This window comes from Talaromyces proteolyticus (genome assembly GCF_021365285.1).
Source record: "Talaromyces proteolyticus strain PMI_201 chromosome Unknown BGW36scaffold_13, whole genome shotgun sequence".
Classification (NCBI taxonomy): Eukaryota; Fungi; Ascomycota; class Eurotiomycetes; order Eurotiales; family Trichocomaceae; genus Talaromyces; species Talaromyces proteolyticus.
Window position 1 is genome coordinate 508109 of NW_025764289.1, and position 24150 is coordinate 532258.

The 24150-nt window shown below is 44.4% G+C and overlaps 8 protein-coding genes and 1 non-coding gene across 9 annotated transcripts; 2 read left to right on the forward strand and 7 right to left on the reverse strand.

Moving 5' to 3' along the window:
• Positions 1-96: 96 nt before the first annotated feature.
• Positions 97-1717, reverse strand: BGW36DRAFT_439833 (glycoside hydrolase family 88 protein; the record flags this gene model as incomplete). Its single annotated transcript, XM_046221514.1, has 5 exons — positions 97-613; positions 670-874; positions 931-1411; positions 1472-1686; positions 1711-1717. The coding sequence occupies 5 exons, from the start codon at positions 1715-1717 to the stop codon at positions 97-99; spliced, it is 1425 nt and encodes a 474-aa protein (XP_046066823.1).
• An 858-nt stretch (positions 1718-2575) lies between these two features.
• BGW36DRAFT_401039 (uncharacterized protein) lies at positions 2576-4492 on the forward strand (the record flags this gene model as incomplete). Its single annotated transcript, XM_046218701.1, has 1 exon — positions 2576-4492. One exon carries the CDS (start codon positions 2576-2578, stop codon positions 4490-4492), a length of 1917 nt encoding a protein of 638 aa, XP_046066824.1.
• A 429-nt stretch (positions 4493-4921) lies between these two features.
• BGW36DRAFT_439835 (alginate lyase-domain-containing protein) lies at positions 4922-6176 on the reverse strand (the record flags this gene model as incomplete). Its single annotated transcript, XM_046221515.1, has 1 exon — positions 4922-6176. The coding sequence occupies exon 1, from the start codon at positions 6098-6100 to the stop codon at positions 4922-4924; it is 1179 nt and encodes a 392-aa protein (XP_046066825.1). The 5' UTR covers positions 6101-6176.
• A 508-nt stretch (positions 6177-6684) lies between these two features.
• On the reverse strand, positions 6685-8238 carry BGW36DRAFT_432423 (general substrate transporter; the record flags this gene model as incomplete). The annotated part of the gene is made up of 1 exon (XM_046221133.1): positions 6685-8238. The coding sequence occupies one exon, from the start codon at positions 8236-8238 to the stop codon at positions 6685-6687; it is 1554 nt and encodes a 517-aa protein (XP_046066826.1).
• A 1684-nt stretch (positions 8239-9922) lies between these two features.
• BGW36DRAFT_389088 (uncharacterized protein) lies at positions 9923-10886 on the reverse strand. The gene has a single exon (XM_046217296.1). The coding sequence runs from the start codon at positions 10847-10849 to the stop codon at positions 10235-10237; it is 615 nt and encodes a 204-aa protein (XP_046066827.1). The 5' UTR covers positions 10850-10886; the 3' UTR covers positions 9923-10234.
• A 994-nt stretch (positions 10887-11880) lies between these two features.
• On the reverse strand, positions 11881-11968 carry BGW36DRAFT_t74. Its single transcript has one exon. It is a non-coding gene; the product is annotated as a tRNA-Ser (tRNA).
• A 1599-nt stretch (positions 11969-13567) lies between these two features.
• On the reverse strand, positions 13568-14332 carry BGW36DRAFT_306279 (uncharacterized protein; the record flags this gene model as incomplete). The annotated part of the gene is made up of 1 exon (XM_046212135.1): positions 13568-14332. One exon carries the CDS (start codon positions 14330-14332, stop codon positions 13568-13570), a length of 765 nt encoding a protein of 254 aa, XP_046066828.1.
• A 3218-nt stretch (positions 14333-17550) lies between these two features.
• BGW36DRAFT_389094 (uncharacterized protein) lies at positions 17551-19377 on the forward strand. The gene is made up of 3 exons (XM_046217297.1): positions 17551-18043; positions 18099-19134; positions 19189-19377. The coding sequence occupies exons 1-3, from the start codon at positions 17981-17983 to the stop codon at positions 19287-19289; spliced, it is 1200 nt and encodes a 399-aa protein (XP_046066829.1). The 5' UTR covers positions 17551-17980; the 3' UTR covers positions 19290-19377.
• A 65-nt stretch (positions 19378-19442) lies between these two features.
• BGW36DRAFT_411451 (uncharacterized protein) lies at positions 19443-22120 on the reverse strand (the record flags this gene model as incomplete). Its single annotated transcript, XM_046219172.1, has 5 exons — positions 19443-20196; positions 20252-20991; positions 21054-21424; positions 21483-21754; positions 21819-22120. 5 exons carry the CDS (start codon positions 22118-22120, stop codon positions 19443-19445), a joined length of 2439 nt encoding a protein of 812 aa, XP_046066830.1.
• Positions 22121-24150: the final 2030 nt, after the last annotated feature.

Below are 24150 nucleotides of genomic sequence, written 5' to 3' on the forward strand. Positions count from 1 at the left end.
TAATTAAATTGAAGATGTATGAAAGATCCAAATGCACCTTATATTTCTACTAGTCTATCTTCATATTATACGAATTATGTTCATACGCGAGATTTATCAAATCAGACCCATCCTCAAAAGCTTGTTTCCAAACTCCAAAAAATAATAATCCGCGTACACAAGACCATGGTCCTTGTACCTCATAATGGCGTATTGATTGTTATTCGCTGTTGCATTCATTAGGATGGACTCGAAGTCCGGCTTCGTGATATCAACGGTACCGTCTGCCGTCAAATAAAATACCGCTTTGGCATCTGCTAGCGACAAATCAATCGTTTCTTTGGCAATGCGAATTGCGGCCCTAAGGTAAGTACTACTATTTTGCCCATCTGTCTGAATCGCCTGATGGAGTAACAGCATTCCATTCGCAGCGATCATTCCAGCAGAGGTGTCGCGTAAATATGGAGCCTGGCTATCGTCAAAGTCCCATAGAGGAACGTAAGGATGGTGGTACGTCGCTGAACGAAGATGATGAATGAAATGATCTGCAAGAGATGTTGCGATTGACAGGAAGAAAGGGTCTTTTGTCCATCGGTAAGTTTGAGCAAAACCTAGAATCCCCCATGCTTGCCCTCTGCAACATGATCAGTATTTACTCCAGACATCATTTACCACGACAATAAGACATACCGACTCCAGGTTGAGTCGTCTTGATATCCTTGGTGGGTAAACTGGCTCTGGATGCTTCCTGTCTTTGGGTCAAAATTGCAAACATGAAAGGTGGAATTGTCTGGTCGAATGAGCGCTTTGGCGACTGCGCGGGCATGTGAGATCGCGATGTCGATGTATCGCTGATTGCCACCTTGGTAGCCAGCATAAAACAGCAGATCAAGATCTGTGTGCTACTTCAGTAGCAGTTCTTTAAAGAATAATATATGAGAAAGAACTCACTGCACATGCTATCAATAATCACTAGAAAGTTTGTCTCCCGATCCGTGATGTGGTATCGGTTACTAACACATTGATTCCAACTTCTTATGGCACCTACTTTATTATCGAATCTTGATACCAGGCTCTCCGCAGCAATCAGTAAGCTGTTCATACTTTTTTTGTTGCCGGTTAATTCCCAGTCCTGTCGCAATGCGGGCATGATAATAAACCCAACATCATGCGTATCTGTGCGGAAGGCCATCTCGTGGAGAGGCTCAGACCAGCGGCGACACTGTGTAAGCAGTTGATCGTGAAGCTTTTGTCTATTGATGGAACTGTCTTGGAAAGGGAAAGCTTTAGGAAATCGGCTGCTTCGCTCAAGCAAGCAGTAGAGACTGCCTGGGAAGAACCCGCATGTCCAGAACTTGGCCTCGCGGGTGGTGTAGTTTCCTGCCGTCGGACCAAAGGATAGAACATATTCGGGAAAGCGGTCTATCCTTTCCTATTCATACCGAAAATCAGAGATTAGATTCTATAAACACCATGAGAGGTAGATGCCCACATTGGCTGGAATCAAATTCGCCGCTGTTCTCCAAATTTTGCCAGCACAAGATTCGGAGAATAGCTCTTGCAATTGAAAACCAATCTGACTGGCGGGTTCAATACAGAAAAACTGCTCGTTCTCATCGTTTGTTGATGATGGAGCGGTGTTGTCGTCAGAAGGAAAGGTATTGCTTGAGCTTCGAGAGGAGTCATTGGAGACACCATTCGCATATTCTGAATATGTAGAGTGATACATACTTCCCATGGTAGCGGCAGCAGTAATTAGTTCTTCAAAAGGAATTCACTTTCGTATAAAAGCTTATAGGCGAGGCGAAAATGAGAAATAATACGATTGATGTTACCAATTTTGGGGGTTTTAATCTCAAGCAAAGACCTGGAAACTCTTAGTAAGCGATAAGAGTTGCCTTATTGGCATTCATTGGACCAGTGAATGGCTCCCATTACTCACTTTCCAGTCGTTGTCGTGTATTGCGGACTCGCCGATGTGACCGGCCGAGGATTATCCCGGCCCCGATTCATAACCCGTTACATACAGTAGCACAGTTGCATGTCGGGTTATGGGTCTCGATGACTACATGATGCGAACCACACCTTTATTGTCGCAATGGCGGTGTTGAGGGTTGATATTCTTGGACAAATAACTTTTTTGGTTGACATTTGCCAGTGTCGTCTGCTTGTCAGTCGGAGCATGCCGCCCAACAAAATCCCTGCTTAGCTAGTTAGTTGTCTTGAGAATAAGATTTTCCTTCATTATCTACCGAGTTACCTTTGACACACATATTCTCGAAGATCATACCGTTAACTTGTTCCTTTTTCAGACGGCCAAGAGCGTTGTCAAAATTTCAACCGGATGCTATTTATTGGTCGGCCGACATCTACTCCCGCCCGACTCGCATGTGGCACACTCATGTTGCACGCTGTGGAAGAACCCCTAATCGGTCAATTGTCGCTGTTTTCATTGTATCAAGTTATCTCTTGCAGCAGGGTCTAAGGGACCCTTAATATCTCTTCAGTTTTGCCTAACATCCATCTGCAGCGTAAAAGTGACACCCGAACCCCAGGACTCAACAATCGATCTATCACAACAAAATAAATTACCGCTATGGCAGTCGACTCTAGCACTATCAGACCAACTAGATTTAACACATTATTCACAAATCCCCTCGAGACCCGCGACGATGTCATAGCTGCCTGTCACGCTCTATTTAATCCCCTTCTTCCTAAGTTCTCCCCTGGGAAGGCTCGCGTGCAGTTAGATGCATCTAGCTCTAACTGGGATCGTGCAGCATGTGATCTTGAAGGATTTGCTCGTCCCTTGTTTGGACTGGTCCCTCTAGCCAGAGGCGGAGCAAAGTTTGATTACTGGCATGTTTACAGAGAGGGTCTAAAAAATGGCACCAATCCTAGCCACCCAGAGTATTGGGGAACCGTTACTGATATGGACCAGAGGCATGTAGAAGCAACAGCTCTGGGATACGCACTGCTCGTGGTTCCAGAACATGTGTATGATCCACTTGACGAAGTGTCCAAAAGAAACCTCGCGAGCTGGTTAATACAAAGCAGAAACACACAACATGCTAATAACAACCACAAGTTTTTTCGTATCCTCGTTGATATGGGTCTTGAAAAAGTGGGCGTTTCGATTGATAGGAATGGTACTGAAGAGTATCTGAAAGATCTTGAGAGTATGTATATCGAGAAAGGATGGTTTCGTGATGGAGCCGACATTCCAGATACGCGCAGATTAGATTATTACAATCCGTTTGCTTGGCATTACTACGGCCTTTTGTACTCTGTTTATCGACCAGAGGACAAGCCCCGTGCTGATAGATGGCGGGAAAGAGCACGTACTTTCGCAAAGCATTATATCCATTGGTTCTCTGATAATGGCGCTAATGTTCCATATGGACGAAGTCTTGTCTATCGCCATGCCACAGCTGCATATTGGGGTATGCTGGCTGTGGCGAACATTGAAGCTCTACCATGGGGTGTGATTAAAGGACTATATCTACGCAATCTGCGTTGGTGGGCTTCCCAACCGATTAATACACTGGACGATGGTCTTTTGACGCTTGGATATGCGTACCCCAATCAATTTATAACAGAACGGTACAGTTCAACAGGCTCGCCCTGGTGGTCAATGAAAGCGTTCGCCCCCTTAGCTCTTCCGCCGGATCATCCCTTCTGGATGGCAGAAGAGTTGTCCATGCCTGAGCGGCCTGCTGTATATGCGGATTCGGTTTCTGGGATGGTAGTCACGCATCAACTAAATCATACCATCATGCTCGTCTCTGGACCCGGCACCCATCAATTGATGCGACACATTCCGGAGAAATACATGAAATTCGCCTATTCTTCTCGTTACGGGTTTAGCATCGAGAGTGACGTACGAGAGTTCCAGCAAGGTGCTTTCGACAGTATGATCGGGTTGAGTGATGACGGGAGACACTTCCGTGTCCGCGAGTGGTGCAATGAGGCAATTTTAGCTGGAAACATCCTTTTCTCGACATGGAAACCGTGGAAGGATGTTACAATTCAGTCGTGGCTGATCCCGGCGGGTGCATGGCATATTCGAGTGCATCAAATCTTATCGCCGAGAAGCCTTCAAACTGTCGAGGGTGGATTCGCAGCGCCGCGGACTGATTTTGCCAGAGACGTGAAAGAAGAAGAAGGATCCGAGGCATATGTTCTTAGTAAATTGGGTGATTTTAGTGGCATCGTAGACTTTTCACCCCCGGGACACACACGAGCAGCACGCATTATTGCACCACATGGAAATACAAATGTGATGTTCCCAAGAACCCTTGTGCCCCAAGTTGTCGGAGAGGTGAAAGAAAACGTACCGACTGTTTTTGCTGCTGCAATCCTCGCCGGGCCTGAGGGACGGGAAATGCATACACAATGGAGGACCAGGCCACGAATTCCGACACTTTCAGAGCTGACCAGCATTGTCAAAGAGAAGGGAGTGAATATTAAGATTACGGAGAATTACATTTCTTCCCGAAAGTCAGCCATGTGATTGTCTCATAATCACGCTTCTGGGTTGAGAGAATAGACGAATCTGCTGATGAACATCGGTTATGGGCTATCCGGAACTCAAAAATGTCCATATAATGATATGCTAGGATAATATATTGTCTACGCAACTGACAGGATTGGTTCATTAGTGCCTAGTCAAGATAGTTTATGCTAATATGATCTGTTACATTGTTCTCCCAAACGTAGACTATAGTTTCCGTGTCACCACAATATCAAATAGAGCTTCTTATGTCTCACTACAATCTACCGCGACAAAAATAAAGTTACAAGCAAAGTAGAATCCCAGGAAATGCGAACAGTAATCCCATGGCTACGGTACAGTGTCTATATACGAGGCAACAATTACGTCAATCTTTATATATATACATTTGTGTCATATCTGAGTCTACTATGTGCTTTAAAAACCAATTTACTTCAGCCTCACCGCATCAAGTTGTTCAGGTGCGGGCCTTAATACCCAGATATCATCGGGAGGTAGCAGTAATTTCGGCACTGCTATTCGCGCCAGCTCGCTCCCTGCAACAGCTGCTGCGCGTAAAACATCAGCCGCAGCAAAAGGGAGGAATTCTTTTTCAGCGCCTTGCCATGTTGCCTTGGAAATCGCAGCAGGGATAAGATACTCAATCGCTTTGGTGATACTCTGCCCCTGTGGACCTTGGTACGACCAAAGGTCCACTCCAACCTTCTGCCCGATAGCAGCAATACGTGTAAGGGCAAGTAAATTGAAAATGGAATAATGCCAGCTGCGGGTTCGTTCCAGCTCCTCTGGCTGCGATCCATCTGACGCAATTGAAGCATTGATGCGCTCCCTAATGTTGAGTATCTCACGTTTCGCCTGTTCATGGTTTCCAACGAATCTCGCGATGGCCGCCTTCTGCATCGCGGCGAACGTTCCATGGTTATTCTGCTGGGCGCTTTCTTCACGTCCAAAACTACTGTTTGTTAGCCAGTGGAGGAACTCAACGTTCCAGTTCTGGAATCCGGCAATGTCCTCCCTTGTCCATCCCGGTGCTGGCTGTCCAGATGAGTCTCCGGCAAGAAGTATAGCCGCATCAATAACGCTGGTGTAACCTTGTGAGAAGTCTATAATTCCGATACAGCGACCGTTATTAGCATGGGGAATCACTTGAGCGTGATTTAAGTTTGGGTTCATCCGGGTGGTAGGCGAGATGAACCATGTTCGTAGTATGTTGGCCGCATGCCGCGAATAGGATTCGTTAGACGTGTAGAACCATGCGAGACTCAACTCATAAGAGGCGGTGAACACATTCTCGGCGTTTAGCCGGTCGCTATAGTTGTATACTTCTGGATTCTTCTCTCCATCGCGCCGGACATATGGACTTCCGTCAGCTGTGGGCGATGGCCACCAGTAAGGCGCTAAGCTTGTGTAATCATGTATGTCACCACTTGGTGGAGGTTTGACCTTATTCACGACTGACCATGGTCCTTGTGTAAGCCATTCGTGTGCTCGCCTTTCCAAGCGACCCAATGCCCCTTGAAGGAATTTATCCTTGCCACTAATCAACAAAGTCCTTGTTTCAGCTAGTTGGACACCATCCAATATTATTGTGTTAGGGTAGTCCATCATGGCAAGGGGAGATGCTTAATAGAATCGATTCGGAGTGGATTCGTATTTAGGACGGCGTATATTCCTAGCGATGAGGTCTTCTATATCATGACCATTGATCTTATGCATTCTAGGTGGTGATTGTTAACACGTTATGGAATTCGGATTCAGAATGAGTAGTTCCGGATTTCGGGATTTCTCCCGGCAGTTTCCTCCGCTGTTTTCCCGAGGAGATGCACTCATTCGCCATCATGGATTCGAGCGAGGAATCACAACATAGTATAGCTCTACTACGCGACTTTAATTGGATCCTAATTAATTGATACTATAGCAAAGTTTTATGTTATTCTAGCCATGCCTAGCAGTAGAGAGCATGGCCTTTGGTCATCTCAGATGTTTTAGTACTACAATTCTATTTGATAAATTCCTCGTTCAGCATGCATACATACATCAACTGAAACCCTGCGAGTAAATGTCTGAAAGGCAAAACAAATTAACGGTAGAGAAACCACAGCAGGGATTCGGTTCTGAGTTTTGGATTTTCACACAGGTATGCTAGTCACATATCATATTAAATTACTACTTTGGGGGGTAGAAGTGATATGCTACTCGATATGAGATACTTCGAAATTTTCCTCATCCTTCCCTACCTTGATCTCCACGTCCACGCTCTTCACATTCAAAGTCGAACCGTCGAATAATTCATTAACTTCCTCCAAGCTGAGATTCTTGGTCTCGGGGTAAAAGAAGTAGCCGATCATGAAATTACTGACCAAAATGCAGCACCATACAATGTAATACTTCCACCGGATGGCCACGAGGCCAATTGGGTTTACATAACCGCTGAAAATATTTGCAGCGGCGTCACCAAAGGCGCTAATAACAAAAGCCTTTGCACGCAGCTCAAATGGCGCCACCTCAGCAACATAGGAATTGAGCATACATCCGGGCATCTTATAGAAGAAGCCGAAAAGGAAGATGGCAAAGATGGTGGCGTTGCCAAGACCATCATTAGAGAAGTTGATGCTCTGGTTGACCCCAGTGAAAACAGTAATCATCAAGAAGGATACGAACATACCCGCCATACCGATGAGATACATCGGTCGGCGACCCCAGTGGTCAATGACAAGTGACCACGTATTGCCCCAAACGAAGCCACTGATCGTAGCACCACCGTTGATGAGTAGCTGTTTTTTGGTGGAGGTTATACCGATGGAGTTGAATACTAGGTGTATATAGTATGAGATAATAGCGTTTCCGCACCATTGGATAATAAAGCCTGAAGTAACAACAATGAACAACCGGTAGCGGTTTGCCGGGGTACGGAACCATTCCAGCCATGAAGTACGAGACTGCATCTTCTGAGCCTCGATTGCAGCATCGATTTCTTGCATTTCGTACTGTAATAGCTGCGAATCGTCGTCCCCTTCGGCGTGGTACTTCTTCAAGATTTCCCATGCTTCGTCACGCCGGTTCTGGGCGACCAACCATCGAGGGGATTCAGGTATGAAGAAACTCATAATCAATTGGAAAACGGAGGAGCAGGCCTGGAGTAACGACGGCAGACGCCATGCCCAGGAACTGACCATGAATGCCGTGCCATAAGTAACCCATGCCGCTATAATCTGCCCGAGTGACCCAGTCGTATTCTGAATACCAACAATTTGAGTCCGTTGATAGGGGTGGGCCAGTTCTGAAGCAAGAACTGGGCATGCAAGATTTTGGATGGAGTTGCCAAATCCAATCAATAGACGACCAACAAGGAACATAGCATAGTTTTGCGCAGCAGCTTGGAGAGCCACGCCTATGAGCAGAATACAGGATCCAATTGCAATAGGGCGACGTCGCCCAAGCTTCTCGAGTAGAGGCGCCACCACTAGGAGGGACGCAATCTGACCGTATCGGGTACCATTGCTAAGAGTGCCTAGATGAGTGCCTTCAGGGTGATGGAAGAAGGTTTGCCACTGAGCGGTAATTTGAAGACCATTGAGCATTGAACCGTCATATCCATTCGTCATATCGCACACAATACAGCCAAGAAGCAGCATGTTGAGTGTCCCCAGGCCGGGGTAATGCCACCACATACGATCGCGCTTCCCAATCTCATGGAGCTTCACTCCATGGATCCCATGCGCAGTCATGGAATTTAAATGAGGCATCGTGACAACTGGAGAGATAAGAATAATAGCTGTGAAAGCTATTAGAATATCTAGGAACACTCAGTGATCAGACTTCCCAGGCCAAAAATACTTCAAGATCGAACGATCGAGAACAAGACTACGCTATTAAGACTGAGCGGGTAGGAAGAGGAGGTGAAATATAGAAATCAATAAATAGGAAGAAACAACAATTGCCGACCGTGGACGATGATTTGTTAACGTACCAGACCCAACCCACCTAGGGTTATCGGCTTCTGCTAAAGTTTTAACCTTCCCCAGACCCCGCGTTTCCCCAAGGGATCACATTCCACCCTCGACGGGCCGGGGGACTCCTCGGCCGAACAATCTTTCTAGGGCCGAAAAGGGGGAACAGTGCGTTCCATGGTAACAGAGAAATAGAAATTTTCTCTATTATAACTCCGATTCTAGTGGGTGCTATTAGTAGCATTTGACGACGCCGAAAGAGAGTATGAGAGGTTGAGCCGTAGCACCTACGAGAGTCGTCGAATACGTCAAATATTTATTTACTCCATCTCCCTTCGCACATTACTTACTTATTACTAATAGAACAACGATGGTGTTGAGTTTGATGCTGTGTATGATCTCTTGTTGATATGTTACAACTGTTAATCAGTCTTGACTGTGCACTCTCGTATACCTAGTCAATTAATCGACTTTTCGCTACAATTCCCCAACACACTGAGTTTGCTAGATTGGGTCCTTGTAAAAAAAAATTAGGAAAATTTACTTAGACTAACAATAATATAAAAGGATTCCTTCTGCTTCAGCTAGTGCTTTTTGCAGGTTATACGAAAATATGATTGGGTTTTCTGTAGGTCCTGTTTTACGGCGTCAGCAAACATTATGCATTCTTTCTCATTCTACTCGACATAATCATCTGACGGTCAGATACACTTGCCAGCAAATAAAGGAAAGCTAGTGAGTTCAATCGATAAGGAGACAAATGAGTCATACAACTTCCCTTTCGAGACGATCGTGTGAAGGGGTGGGAATATTAAGAAGAAGGATAGAAGAGATGCTATGGTCGATGCTCAGCTATGGATGTCTGCAGTAGAGAACATTCATTAGGCATAAGCCCAATTCACTTGATGGCTCTATTAATGTATTTTTAAAACTTCTAGGTTAATATGGATATAATGATGAACGAATTCCGTTAACCCGTTCCGCAAATTAAACATACTGCTAATAGTACTACGTACCAGTTCAGTAGCCTGCAGAGTTCATGAACTGCATTGTACAGTTTTTCATAGAAATGATCGTCAGGTTAAGCTTCTGGGCCCTATACTCTGTAGGTAAGGCGAGGTGATGACAATAAAGATAGTTACATCCGGCCCGGTCAAACACGCGGCCGATTACTCTCCGAGAAGGTTATTGATTGACTGAATTCTACGGTTTTAACTATAGAGCCAATGGGGCTACGGCAGCACACACATAAGATTCAAGGGAAAGATTAGTAAACCATACAAACTAGCAGAAGTAAGGCGAAACCCCGAGCAGGAGTGCAATAATCGAAGCACAACTAACGCCAAAGGTCGGGATGGCATCACGTTTGAATAGTTGGGCAAAATTAAAACTAAAAATGTGCAAAATAAGGCTAAAGGTTGTCCTGAGGAGTAGGTTAAATCAAGACTATCTCTGTTAACAGTTCAAAGAGAAAACTTATCCATCTACCCATCGTGTCGGATTGTGAAGGCTTTACAAGAGATAGAAGAGAGAAATCATAAATTTTGTATATGAATTACGTCATAAACAGAAATTCATATACATATAGGAGTGATTTAGCTAAGTTGTTCATTATTTCTGTCTCACGGTTGGTCCATGTAGTTGATATAGTATATCCTCTGAGTAATTTTATCTTTTGATGTGTACGACCAGAGACATTCGCAGGGGCTGTTGCCCTTACAATATGCGATATAGCAAAGATTCATGTGCTAGATAAGACTTGACAGCCCGTCCTGTACTAGGGCATTTCCTTCTACTGGGTCCAAAACGAAACGTCGCTCCAGATGACGGTGATCGCACCTGTGCCGCTGTCACTAGTGTAGGCTCCGCACTTGTCATAAAAGCTACCGCCGGGGGCGCTGGTGCTGAAAGTCTTTTTGCCATTGACGTACACGTCGTAGAGCTGGTTATTGGCATCATGGATAGTGTTGATTGTCACAGTCGTTCCTACCGTGGCCACGCCACTGGCAATGGTCGCGCCGCCCTCTACATCGTAGAGGTCGCCGTTGCTCTTAACGCCCATGATGAAGTATGGCCCATCGTCACCGTTAAAGGTTTGCTTCAGCGAGATTTTGTTGCCAGTCATGGAGGTAATCTGGAACTGGCCTCCGAACTGGTGCACACCCGAGGTGTAGTCATTCTTGTACCGGCGTTCAGCACGCAAGTGGCCGTTTGAGCAACCACTGCCGCTCGTGCTGCCGTTGGGCGATGTGGGAAGTTTAAAGGTGTTACCGTTAACGACACCTCCAGCACACTCCTGCGCGTCAAAGCTAGCAGTGACCGAAGTCCAGGTGCCAGTCCCCACTGGGGAGGCAGCGAGGGCAAAGGTTGCGGTAGAAAGGGCGACAAGAATGTGCTTGAAACCCATTTTTCTTGTTGATGAGTAATTAATTTTCTGTGTATTGCTTTTGATAGTAGTGGAGTTGTATTTTTTCAAGTCGACATCACCGGAATCTTATATACTTGTTCCATCTTGACTGTGACTCCACATTATACAGAATAGGAAAATCCCCCACTTGCAAGCTTGCATGTTACATTTGCAGGGATGTGGCTGCTTAGTCGTCGGGGATTTAGCAATGGGATGGAAGAATTAGCCCCCGATAGATAAATATATGTAACTTTCTCTTTAGCTTAGATTCATTGCCCTTTCTCGTAATTCCTACGGGCATCGGGTATTATCCCGGTATCGGCGGTATTATCCGGCCCCTACAACAAGCTTTCCGCCTCAAAAATTCATTTACGAAATCATCGCGAATCCTCAGTTGGCGCGATCTATCTTTTCATCATGAAGTCAATCAACATCAAAAAATCTAAGAAATAACCCGGTAAGCCGTAGCTTCTATTTTCGATGATAAAAATCAAGTTTCTCTGAGTTGGCGGGCCGTTTTAATGGTCTTTCTTATACATACCCACTTATTCCGCCAGTCTATATGAATGGCGACCATGCGAGTAGCAATAGAACTGATCAAATTTTGAGAAATTCGGGGTGCAGTTGACCGTTGCGTGGAATTTAGTACACGAGTGCAGCTATTGGTTACCCACGCGCACGAGTTCGGAAAGTTTAGGGCTAGGATTGGGGAGAATTGGGGAAGTTTGGAATGATTTTATCAGGTGAGTTAAAAGTAAGTTGAGTGTAATATATATAAGGCTTATAGGGAGGTAGCTATAATTGATAACCTGGCGTTAAAATTATTAGGCTTCTTGGAAGCACCCTCGCACTAAATTCCACGTACCGCTCAAGTTCAAGCCCAATTTTCTGATAGTCGTACGTGCTCAAAAAAGCGCTATGAAATGCTAAAGCTACACAAAAGAAAATATACAAGAAGGAAATCAAGTACCCGGTGAAGATAGTACTGGGGCTCCCTGACTCCGAAAAACAAAAAGAGGATACAATAAAAACGTCATCAGCATGATTCGAACATGCGCGGGCGAACCCAAGTGATATCGTGATTCGAGTCACTCTCCTTAACCACTCGGACATAATGACGATAAAAATTTCTCCCGAAATTTGTTATAAATATTCTCATTCACTAAACCAAGGGTAACAGTTGCACCAAATCAATGAATCGGCCACTCCCTCTTTGAAAAGAGGCCGCCTCTACAATTCAAGTATTATAGGGAAGTATAGAGTGGCGAGCTACACGCTTAGGTGCCACTACTGTTAGTGCAATTTGATTTAGAGTTTGAAATTTCAGAAAAAGGGGCTGAAATTGAGACCCAGGTTAATCCTGCTAAACCGAATTAGGAATTTCCTACTCATCATTTTGATGATCAGTTTTGAAATTGACATGGTGTTGACTGAAATAATTTCGTAACAGGTTATCGGATTTCGTAATTACCTAAATATCAGGTTCCTCCATAAAATGCCAATAGGTTGATCTAGCAGAGCTTTCAACTGTTCACTGTGTTATAACTTAAACTCAACTAAACTCTTTTGACACTAAATTTTATTTTAAGGTTACGTACTTGCGCCTATTCTGAGTTTTGTTAAATACCCGAACTAACCCGATAAAAATATATTTAAGACTAATCTAGTTTCAGGTATTGGATTGGACTGGAGATATGTCTAGTAACACGCTAGATTTGTTAAAGTATAACCGGTGCGGAATAATCGATTAGATAGAGCATGTTGGGGCCGAAGTGGTGATAGTGGAGCATGCCGTATGAGACGCGTGGACTCCTTTATCATCAGCTAGCAAAGGTACCTACAGTAGTAGCTAGCTCGCGTCATTGCTTGAGAATGGGTGACAAGGGAAGAACTCGTCAGGGATATGCGAGCTTTTTCCCCACATATCCTTTACCGCCTCAACACGCCACGTCGTAGTTTTCAAGTCACCAATTCAAATAACTCTCACTCTTACCAACTCTATAGGAGATTTCTACCCGGCGAAGCCGGTAATCTATTTCGCCGGTTATGATCGAGAGGTAAGACTCCCCCCAGCGGACACTAATTTTTATCGTGATCTTAATCATTTGTGACAACGCACAACGCATCAACAATCACAACTTTCAGTCGTTGGTGCAGTGCTGTAACGATTTTTACCTTCTCAAACTTGAGATGGGGTGTTCAACTGTGACCTCTGTTTGACGGGCAGGCAAGTCAATTTCACCACAAACCCACACCACAACCAAACTGGAGTCTGCTCGTTCTATGTATAGAATCACGATAAGCTCTTAATCATTTTGGAAGGGTTTCTTTTACTTATTGTCATTACCGGATTGTTTTAGAACTCCCAACTATAGTTCTGTATCGGCTATTTCTTATTATAATCTTACAATATTCATGTGGGAATTGGGCATTTTGATATTTTCACAGTGTATGAAACAGCCCCAATTGCTACAAAGTGTATACAAGCGACGACTAAGTCAGATTTGAGTTCAATCGATTATCACTAATGAATGTAATCTTTTGAGGAAAGCAATTAAAATGCTCCTAGGAATTAGAGTGTCAATCAAAGGAGTGAACGGTAGGGCCCCATTAAAAAAACACAAGAAGTACCCGAAAGACTAAAAGTTTCCTTTTGACAACCATCCTTACTTCGCCTCTACATATCCAAAGGCCTTTGCACTATCGCCTTTCATGTCTTTACTTCTCCGAGCGACACGGCACCTCTTGCCAATAAAAGTTCTGGCAGCTGTTTGGGTTAGGCGCAATGCCCAAATGCGACTGGCCCGGAGCCAGAGGGCAAGGGGCATGAGCACCGCCAGGAGGGAAGTTAATACAAATTGCACAGCTACCGCCGAAGCAAGTAGTCGAACCGCCCATAACAAGTGCAGTGCTGGAGTTCTGAATCGAAAGATCACCGGAGCCGCCTAGCCAACCAAAACCAGAACCGTTGGGATCTCCAAACTGGTCTTGCATGTACCATGTACCATTCGTGGTAACGTATTGATCGGCCGTGGTAACACAGTTGGTCGTATCCCCACAGACGCGGAACACAACACCAGGGTTTTCGCCGTTAACGACGTACTTGGTAGCGGAGTCATGACCAAGGTAGTTGTTATTGAGACTCAGAAGAACGTAGCAGTGGCCGTACTTGATGCCCAGATCAGTGCCAATTTTGTGCGGGCATACAGGTTCACCGGTACAGGTACTGCCGTTGGAAGGAGGAGCGACGCAGTTGAAGCCATCGAGCACTTGGCCCAGAGGGCAACATACGCCAAGACCGAGAATGATATCAATCCAGAAGAGCTGGGCGGTTACGACGTCACAGCAACCGCTAACATTGGTGACAGGGTTCTTGAAAGAAACACAGGCTCTTGTGTCTAGTTCAACCTCAGCGAGCTCGCTGGGAAGGGCAGAGACAATGGAGGGGAGGAGAAGGAGGGGAACAGAGTTGAAAATTTTCATGGCTGTAGCTTGGCTTTGAAACGATATCTTTTTTGCTGTCCTATTGCTCTTGCAGATGGTGATGATCGCAATAAGAATGATCGTTTTACTGGAAGTCCTTCAAGAGGAATTGGCCCTTTTATAGACAATCTCGCCCCTTTTTTCTTTTCATTTACCTCCCACAAAATTCAATTGAGAAATATCCGTAACCGACATGCAAAGACCAATCGATTATCCCTGGACAGTTCTGCCATCAGCCCAAAATTCAGGTTTTCTTTTTTTAACCAAAAGGTGGTGGTGTACGAACCTGTATCACCCCCTGTTACAAGCGCTAGCTAGAATTGTAGACGTTCATCAGAACGGTGTGAACCATTTTAAGCGAGGAAGACCAGCATCTCTTATACGGCGTCAATAATTCGCTCGCTCTTGTTAAAATGCCCACTTTACGAATGCAGGTTCATTCACACCGACATCCCGCTATGAGGGCAGCGAAATAGGCACAGACATGGGATCATACGGACCGGTTCCTTTGGTATTAAGGGCGAAGGTAGATCACATTCCACTTTCAGACTCGCCAGTCTCTAATTTCACGTAGGCCGTTGTTGATATGGGAACGACATCAATACCGCCAGGCAGGCAAAGATCTAAATCCTACTATCCAGATATGGAAAGGAATGCCTTCAGGGGGGGATCAATTTCCCCTCTGTTTTTTCCTTCATTTTTGAAAATATGAACCAGTTGTTCAGCCAGCCTTTGGCTGACTCTGCTGGCTGTTAGCCACAACCGGGTACACAGATGACCTCCTGGCTATAGTTCCGACGTTGGAATAGCGGGGACTATGATGCATTGAGGGGCGGCCGTAATCGGCGACTCGTAATACTAATTCTGCTGAATGGAACTCAGGTGATAGCTTCAAATACGGCCCGCGGATATCTTACTTACTTCCTCAATGTAGCTAAAAGAGTGGGGATTGAGCGTGGTAGACTTCATTGCCTACACTGGATCGCTACATGCCCCCGGTAAAAAGTACCAAATTTGTGTAATGAAGAATTGATGTTGTGCTCTAGACTCAAGCTCTCTAAATTATGTTGGGCTTCGACATAGAGGGTTAGTACCAACATCAAGGGTATCTGGAGAGGGTGGGGTGAACAGGTGACAACCTGGGAGCAGGTTCAAACATGGATCGGGGTTTAAGGAATGGCTTTGTCGATGTCCAAAGACCAAGTTAGGTTATTTATATACTTGCCAATGAATATTATATTGAATTGAAGACGCTTACTTGGATATTGTGTGATTTTTTACAGAATTGTGTCAAGTCAACCGAGCATATGAACGACACATCACGATCTGCCGTTAATAAGCTTGTTCGGGAACGACACGTAACGGGCCTACATATCAACACACGTGCTTAGGTATGTGAAGATCAACTGTTCAACCTCGAACTGGTGTTCGTCCAGTTCCCCGCCGAAGGGATGTAGGAACCCTTGCACCACCCACACTAAATATTGATCAGCAGTTCAAGACTCTCGTCAAGACAAAAGCCTTAGCCCGACGAGATTGAAATTGGGCTTAATAAATAGCATCGTCCAATGAAATTAAAGTATCTGTACATTTACTGCCGACACGACAGGGGTTGGAAATGTTGAACCAGGCTAGATGTCCATCATAGCGGCACATTCGCTAGGCCGGGTGATCCTAACGGTAAGTGATGATAGGCAATGAACATCATGTTTGAAATCTGAGTAAAAACTAAGAAGGCGTTCGGACACATCCAAGCCGCCCGTCAAAAGCGGGGTTAGATGGAGATCAATAGTGCTGTCGGTTGTACAGGATTGGGCTTTCAGCCAGCCACCGAATCTGTCATGTGCGGGTGAAAAGTTACTAATTATTGCCAAGATCTCTGCTTGCAGCTTCTTTTCATTATGGTAGTTAATTCTTGCCGAGCGGAGTTTCCGACATATGATTGGGCAGCTGCTGCCATCATTCAGCTACCCTGTCGCCTGAAGCCGTGCCAAAACGGGCAATATTTTCCTGCCTAAGAACACAATTGCCTCCTATGCTCAATCGTATTCCTCCGGGATACATGTCTGTTGAGCTGTTGATTCCACAAAAATGCCGAAGAGTTCTCTTCACCGCAGTGGTTTGATGCCAAGGAGGCTGTCGAAGTTTGGTGGATCTGTTATGTAGGGGCCTTTGAATAAATATTTTGAAAATCAATATTTTGCACAGAAGAAAGTATGACGACTATAATATACGGACTAAGGGCTGTCAAATCACGTCCGCTTAACGAATACGTATGTTTTTGTTAGTGCAGGCATGCCGCTCGTTCCGAAACACAAAGTATGGGACTAATGCCATCGAGATAGAAATTCACAATGGGCCAGAATGATAGAGCCCCATGGCCCACTGGTTTATCAGTTAGTTTCGTATAAACGGCTTTGCCATTACCTTTGATGCCATTAACAGATGACAATTTAAAACTAGCAAGAGAATTGTCAGCAAAACTTATATTGTAGTTTGTAGATTCGATGTTATTTTCGGTGTCCTCCGGAGTCGTGCTGGCGTGGCTGATTATTAGTTGCCGTCATCCATGTCCTCGGAGCTCGAGCAGTTCTGGATGCCATCGTATACGCGGTATAGGGACTGCCTCTGCAGGGGAGTTGAGTTCTGCGCATCCGGATCACGTTGCTGCACATGTTGCCGTAGATTATGTCTTGCAATTCAGCCAATGACTGCTATTCGGTCTGGTTTGAAGGCAATTTGCAGCGAGGTCTATCGACGAGAGGTGGTTAGGAATTGGGGGTTGGGTCACGTAAACAATAACGTCGAACTACATGGGTCAGATAGCACAGATACCAGAGATCCCTAGTATGCTGCTATGTAGGATGCTACTACATGTCGAAATTGATGGAATAGCATCAGGCCAATCAGGGCTTATATGAAAGTTGGATTCTCCTGGGAATGGGGATACTGGGAGAACTAATACAAAGAGTGGTCACATGACCAGCTTGGCCAGCCTAGCCCCATTTATGGCAGATCGGTCACATGACACAACTGCCTGGAACTGGGGCCGAACTACTCAATAAGCCAATAATAAGATACTAAACATCTCAATATTTTATTCAAGCGGCGCTCCTCCACTTGTAGCAGAGTAAGCATCCAGATTAGGACTAGTGACGTATTCGGCAAAAGATTAGTGCTATAGGCCTCCGACGTGAATGTTTAGGCTACCATAAGTCTGTTGGAGGACCTCCTCACCAACAAAGACCACGCAGTTTTGTAGACTCCTCTTTGATTGTGAGTTTGCGGGCAGGCATGAATCCATTGAGGACTGCATAATGTTAATAAACTAGGCTCGGTCATTTCATTGCAATCTATCTTACTTCCGCATTGGGGTGGATTTTTAAAAAAAAGACTTACAGTCGTTCCTGTCGGATGCGATTCCGTACACCGTGGTGTTCTCGTCTTCTTTAGCTTCCGCTGGTGATGGACAACGCCCACCTCACAAGCTACATCCATGTAACATTGAACTTTTTACAACAAACGACTCGCCACTGACCCAACAATTTTCATCCCACAGCCACGCATTATCTGAAAAATTTAAGCCTGTAAATCGGGCAGCCTACGTACTTTACGGGTATCTACACTACGCACTAGAAAGTACTTTGAATGGAGACTACCAACAACTTGAAATTGCCACATGTCGTGGAACGCCAGCAACAGTTGGACACGGTAAGCCGAGACGTTTAACGTGCATAAAAAGTAAACACTAACTCTATTGAGACAGCGACGAATTCAGAAACGGCGACACCAAATAAAAGAGGCGCAAAGGACTTATCGGTCGCGTCAAAAATCGCAAATCAATGAACTAAAAGCACGCGTCGCCTACCTAGAAGATGTAGTAAACCAAGTTGGACAACATATGGACACGTTCAGTGCCCACCTCGTCAGTGACGGTATCTTGATTTCGCAGTCAAAAATGTTACAATACTTTTCTATTCTTCAGGAGAAAGTGACTCTACAGCTTAAAAAGGCTGAAATACACACTATTGAGACACATTCTAGGCCCGTTCCGGCGTTTGCACAGAGTCAACAGTTCCAAGAGAAAATTACCGCGGAAAATTTGGAGTCACACACGAAAGAATCGGCAGACATCATTCCAAAATTGAAGCCGACGGCCAACTTTTGGCATATAAACGCTCTTCTCCCACCAATCGAAAGCTCAAACCAATCCGGTGATTATTGTTTCCCTCCCAACGGCATAATACGACCTCTCAACCCCAGTTTTGAGCCTATCAATTACATTACAACGCCTTTCACTCGCAAGCTCTTTGTTGCCTGTGGTCAGGGTGGGCACCAATGGTTGACTAATTCCTCAGTGACGGAGGAGGCGCTCTGGCCGCATTTCGGTCTCTTGCTGCAATATCTGCCGCGACAAGAGATCGTATCGTATCTTGAACATGTTCTGCAGTTAAATGCAGCAAATCCAATCAAGGATGATCGCTTTCCTTTCGTTAGTATTGGTGGTGCTGGAACCCATTTCGCTTCAACTACCCGCTGCGGCATAGATACTCGGCAGATATGTAGAAAGACGAATGGATGGGTAGAGCTTTCCTCAGAAGAGGAATGGTTTGATATTCATGATGTGGAAGGATTTTTAGACGCCAACAGCGTTCAATTTGACGGTGGTGATCGATCTTTTCACTCAGGGCAAGAGTTGCTTGGTTTTGCGGACGGCATAGTCCAGCGACATAGTCTCATGCCAGGCCAGAGTGATCCAGAGAATACAGTTATTGCCATCGACCAATCGATTCTCATAAATGGTGGGTGTATTAAAGTGACATTCTACTTATAGTGCATTAGCTAACTTTCCATAGGGCTGGTTCAATGTGGTATTTGTATAGGTTGTGCCCCAGCATTTCGACGTCGCGATGTCGAGAATTTAGTATGGAAGAACATCAAGCGGGCACTTCACTAACGATGCTGCCGAGCTCAATGTATGATATCGATTCTACATATGTATTCTATCTTAATACCTATCAATACTAGTCCATTCTATTTTACAGCACATAACAATTCTCCATAAAGTGTGAAAGGTTCTGTTTCTTTGGAGTATATCCCATACAGTAAGTTATATCCTCCTGGCGAAATTTTCTCCAGTCATGATATGCTCACGCCAGTACCAAACAGTTGCAAATGTCGCACCAGGCCCTATTAATGCAAATCCTGCCACTAGTGCAACCAGTCCACGCTTCCAACTAACGTTGGAAAGTCCTACTCGATATAGATCCCATATACTGAGCCAGCACCACAAAAATATGGCTGCGGCAGCCATCAGATAGTCATTTTGGAAGAATATGAATAAGCCGTCTGCAAGGTTCGCAACAGGAGCAAACGAACTCCTGGGCAACAACATCTGGACTAGAGAAATATTGTTCCCCGAGACCACGCAGCCAAGAACAAGGGCAATATGGAAACAGGCCGATATAATGCCTGTTACCTGATAAATTAAGTCTAAGTGTCGAATATCACCATTGATATTCTGTGGAATGCATTTCTCTGAATTTTGCAAGCATGCTGCGATCTTGGACAATCTTGAAAAAATATGCGTTAGAATGACAACGAATATGGGCGCTGGTTGCCAGATTGCAATTATCAACTGTCGGGAATATGCTTCTCTGATTGGGAAGAACGAAAGTAGAGTTGGAACTATGTATCCAACAATTACTGCAGGAAGAATAACTGCAGCGTCGGATGTGGACAGGCGTCTGGATGTCGGTGAAAAGTACACCGCATGCCTCGATGAGAATGCACTGGCCAGGAAATAAATGGGCGCTATGAATCCTATTCCATGAAGTTGATATAAAAGACCCCAAATAGATGGACTATGGATATTTGAATAAGTAACGTGTACATGGAGAAGCGAAAGTATTGACATACACGGAAAGAAGTGACCACTTGTTTCTATTGCGAAAGCCCTCGACTGTGAATATTGCAACCAACGGCAGAATTGCTGAAAGAAAATAAGCCAGTTGCAATACCTGCTCGTCCGACGAACTTGTGAATGCGGCGAAAAAGACGGTGACCAGAGATTGCAGCATCCGGTCAATTCGTTCGTTCTGGGTATAGCTCCGACGAACAGGTATATCCATCGTGAATATGTCCTTGCGCATAGCGTCATGAAGAAGGTTCCAGGTACCGTTCTTTATTCCCGCCACGAATAGCAATCGATATGCACGTGTGGCGACGATGACGTATAATACATATACTGAGTACCCAATCCACCCCCGCGATGACGGCGTTCTGAATAATTCGTCAAAGTAAGGCTCACTTCGTTGTCGCTTTGGCTGTGGGAGCATTCTCAATGATACCGCTGGGCAGAAGATGTTATACAAACTATCCCAAAGCATTTGCTTCGGGATATAAGGGAAGACATATCTAGCAAAAACCCTCAAAGACCATGTTTCTAAGCACTCAAAACGTTGACGGGCATGGGCATCTTTCAATATGCTCTGCGTCCGCGCTTCACGTTGAACCTGGACCTTCTGAAATATAGACTCAACTTCCTTGGTAGTTAAGCTTGCCGATGTACATTCTCCCAGGCCAGAGACAAGGTGGTTTGTTAGAGCAGCTGCTGTTTCTATGGCTGAGTTGCCGCCTTGTCCAGTGACTGGTTCGAACTATTAAGGCCAGATTTGTTACCATCAATCTCTAATCTTTCACTAGATAAACGACATCTCACCTTGTGGCTTGCGTCGCCAATAGTCATAATTCTCTGGAAGTACCACCGTTTATACACATACTCAGGAAGACTGGTGTAAACAGAGTTGGTTTTATGCTTATAGAGGTCCGAAAATCGTAAAGTTGGAGTGACATAGTCATTCCAGTGCTGTTGTGCCAGGTTTTCTTCCTCTTCCTTGGTGAACCGAGGGATATCTGTGCCATACACTGTCTTGCCTAGATTTTTCACTAAGAACCAATATGTTTTGTCGCCGGGTCCGCTGGGAACTATGTATGAGAAATGCTCGTTGAGAACCGAGTTTACGGATCCTTTTTTAATCCCCGGGATTCCCTCAGATATGCCGAATATACAAGCATATGTTGCAGCGAGAGCTTAACTATTTGGTTAGTTTACAATTGGAAACAAATGGTTCGGAAGTTGTATACAAACAATTCTCTTCTGAAGGATCTATCCATTTAGGATCGACTCGGTTGGCCTCCAGCCACATCTGTTTTCGGACTGTGGAATGAATTCCATCTGCTCCAATTATTATATCACCCGTGTAGGTTTTCCCAGATTTTGTTGTTACCGTGACGCTGGAGTCCTTATTCCGAATGGTGACAACTCTCTCCGAGGTGAACACCTTTGATTTTCCTTGGATCGCGCTGTACAGAATTTGAATAAGCATTTGGCGGTCGAGAAAAAGCATAGCGTATCCGTGACTACGTAAAATTCGTGTAAGCTTGACGGATCCAAAAAGTAACTAAGTACAAGGGAATTAGTCACCGTTCCGTTAGCACGCTGCCGAAGTCTTTGATCGAGGCAAACGGCCTACCACGCGAATCGCGAAACACTGTTTCAGTGACTGGGAACTCTGCCTTTTCCATAACAGCGTCGTAGCAGCCCAATTGATCAAGAATTCGGAGACCATTTGGCAAGAGGCCAATACTCGCTCCAATCTGAGGCGCGATGTCTGGATATGCCTCAAGAACAACGAACTCAATGCCATTTTTCTCCAGCATCAAGGCCAATGAGAGACCAGCAACGCTAGCACCAACTATTAGAACCTTAAACGGTTTCGAAGCCATGATAAGTGAATGATTCAGTGTTTGAATATAACGGGAAGGTTGTAATTTGCCTGTGCAATCGATTTCTTCTCTACACATGTATATTTATATATTATCACGTGTTACTGCTGTTAGTTGTCTAACCCCTTTTCTACTTTTAATTTCTCTCCGTATTCTCCGATTTGCTTAAAATTCCCAAATCCAACAAAGAAAGTCCCACTGCTCTATAATATTTTCCCGTGGGATAGAGTAATCTGTGTATCTCGGTCGAATATAAAACCGTGATCACTAATCAGACCAATCAGAGTCCAGCGCTCGGAACAATAACACCAGGGTTGTCCTAATTTCTTCATGTCATGTATGCGTTGGGAGATAATATAGCATCCTGTGGATTTAATCAAAATAGCAAATGGGATAGATACGCGAGCATATCAATTGATTTTGTCTATCATTTATATGCATATATGTTATTGGGATACCAATTGCTGGTTGTAATATTTCAAACTTAACGTGTTGGTTCTAGTAGAATCATAAATGCCATATCCATAAATTATTAAAACTGATAGTAAGTCTCATGCTAGCGGCATATGGTCGTCGTAGTTCAAGGCTCCGCCTAAACTACATGCATCAAGCATTCAATGCAGTCGGGCACACATCGCATTATTTCCCCTATAATGAGACTACAATGGTTTTTCAAATCGACCAGACGTCAAATACTTAAGAAACCTAGCAAAGACTAGAAAGATATAATCATATGACAATTAATGGCCACAGCGCAGACCGGCAGATAGATCTACAATATTCATTAATGCTTTTCAATATTGTCGTAAGAATTGGACACATCACAATTCAAGTTAGCTATACTGTGACCTTTAGCGACATCAACCTAGCGGCTCTGACACTCATCATGATTGATCCTTACAGGTATTTTATACAGCAAAATCTCAGAGTTGCACAAATTACTTGGTCAATGTAACATTAAAACTTGGAAAGGTAACAGGGCCCTCGGCAATACATAAGCTAAGTCAATGATTTTACACACACATTAGAAAAAATGTTTTGTTTACACTATGTATATAAAATAGATAATTTAGAAAAATACTCTCATACATGTAGTCACCCGTTACACCAACGTTCTTATTTAGTACTTTAATTGATAAATTGATGCAATATTGCAGATTCCATTATATGTACATTTTACGGGTTCCAGTCTACCTCCGCCATCGCCCTTCTTCTCTAAGCCACTCATAAACCTCCAAAGATTAGATATCACTTAAGTTTTGGATATTATTTCTAGGGTAAGAGAATCGCGAATATCTTCGCATTCGTACATGATGATAAGGAACGAAAATCGCAAAGTATACATTCTCGGTTCATTTTCAAATATAGCGTACGTGCACAATGACCATCGAAATAATCCCAAATATATAAAGTTAGAATCCGTTCCATCAAAAGATCACATTAATGGATAGGTTACACACTATAGAGCTACTTGCGCTAGGCGGAATCTCCGAACACTAGATTTTCATCACCTCGAGATAAAGGAAAAAACCAATCTCAAAATGCTATGAACAACTCCTTCGACTCTCTTTCCCTTGCATTGGTTATTCCTGGCTTCCGATTTGTCACAGTACGAATCATATGTTTATGAATCCCCCGACTATTCAGGGTTTGGCAGACAAGAGTTAGTCGACAAGGAATTTATAGGCCAATGCAGTTGCCATGACCCAAAACAAAGTCGTATGGTATCAAGATTCAATGAGACCTAGAATTGAAAGCTCAGCCTGAAGGAGCGCCTGGGCATTTAAGGATAGGGAATGCTCTGTAGACTAAACCGTGGAGAGAGAGTCTGCTAATTTGGATATTAATTATGCTCTCGATGATTTGTCTTTTGCTTACTATAGATTGTATATTGCTGTTGCCAATAATTCATTGATATTTTGCCTCAGGCACATAAATAGTTGAGTAAGCATTAGAACGTTGAAGAGCTGCCAGTCATCACTAATCAGCCTAAAGACTGACTATCTTTGCCACGACCAAGGTAGGAAAGA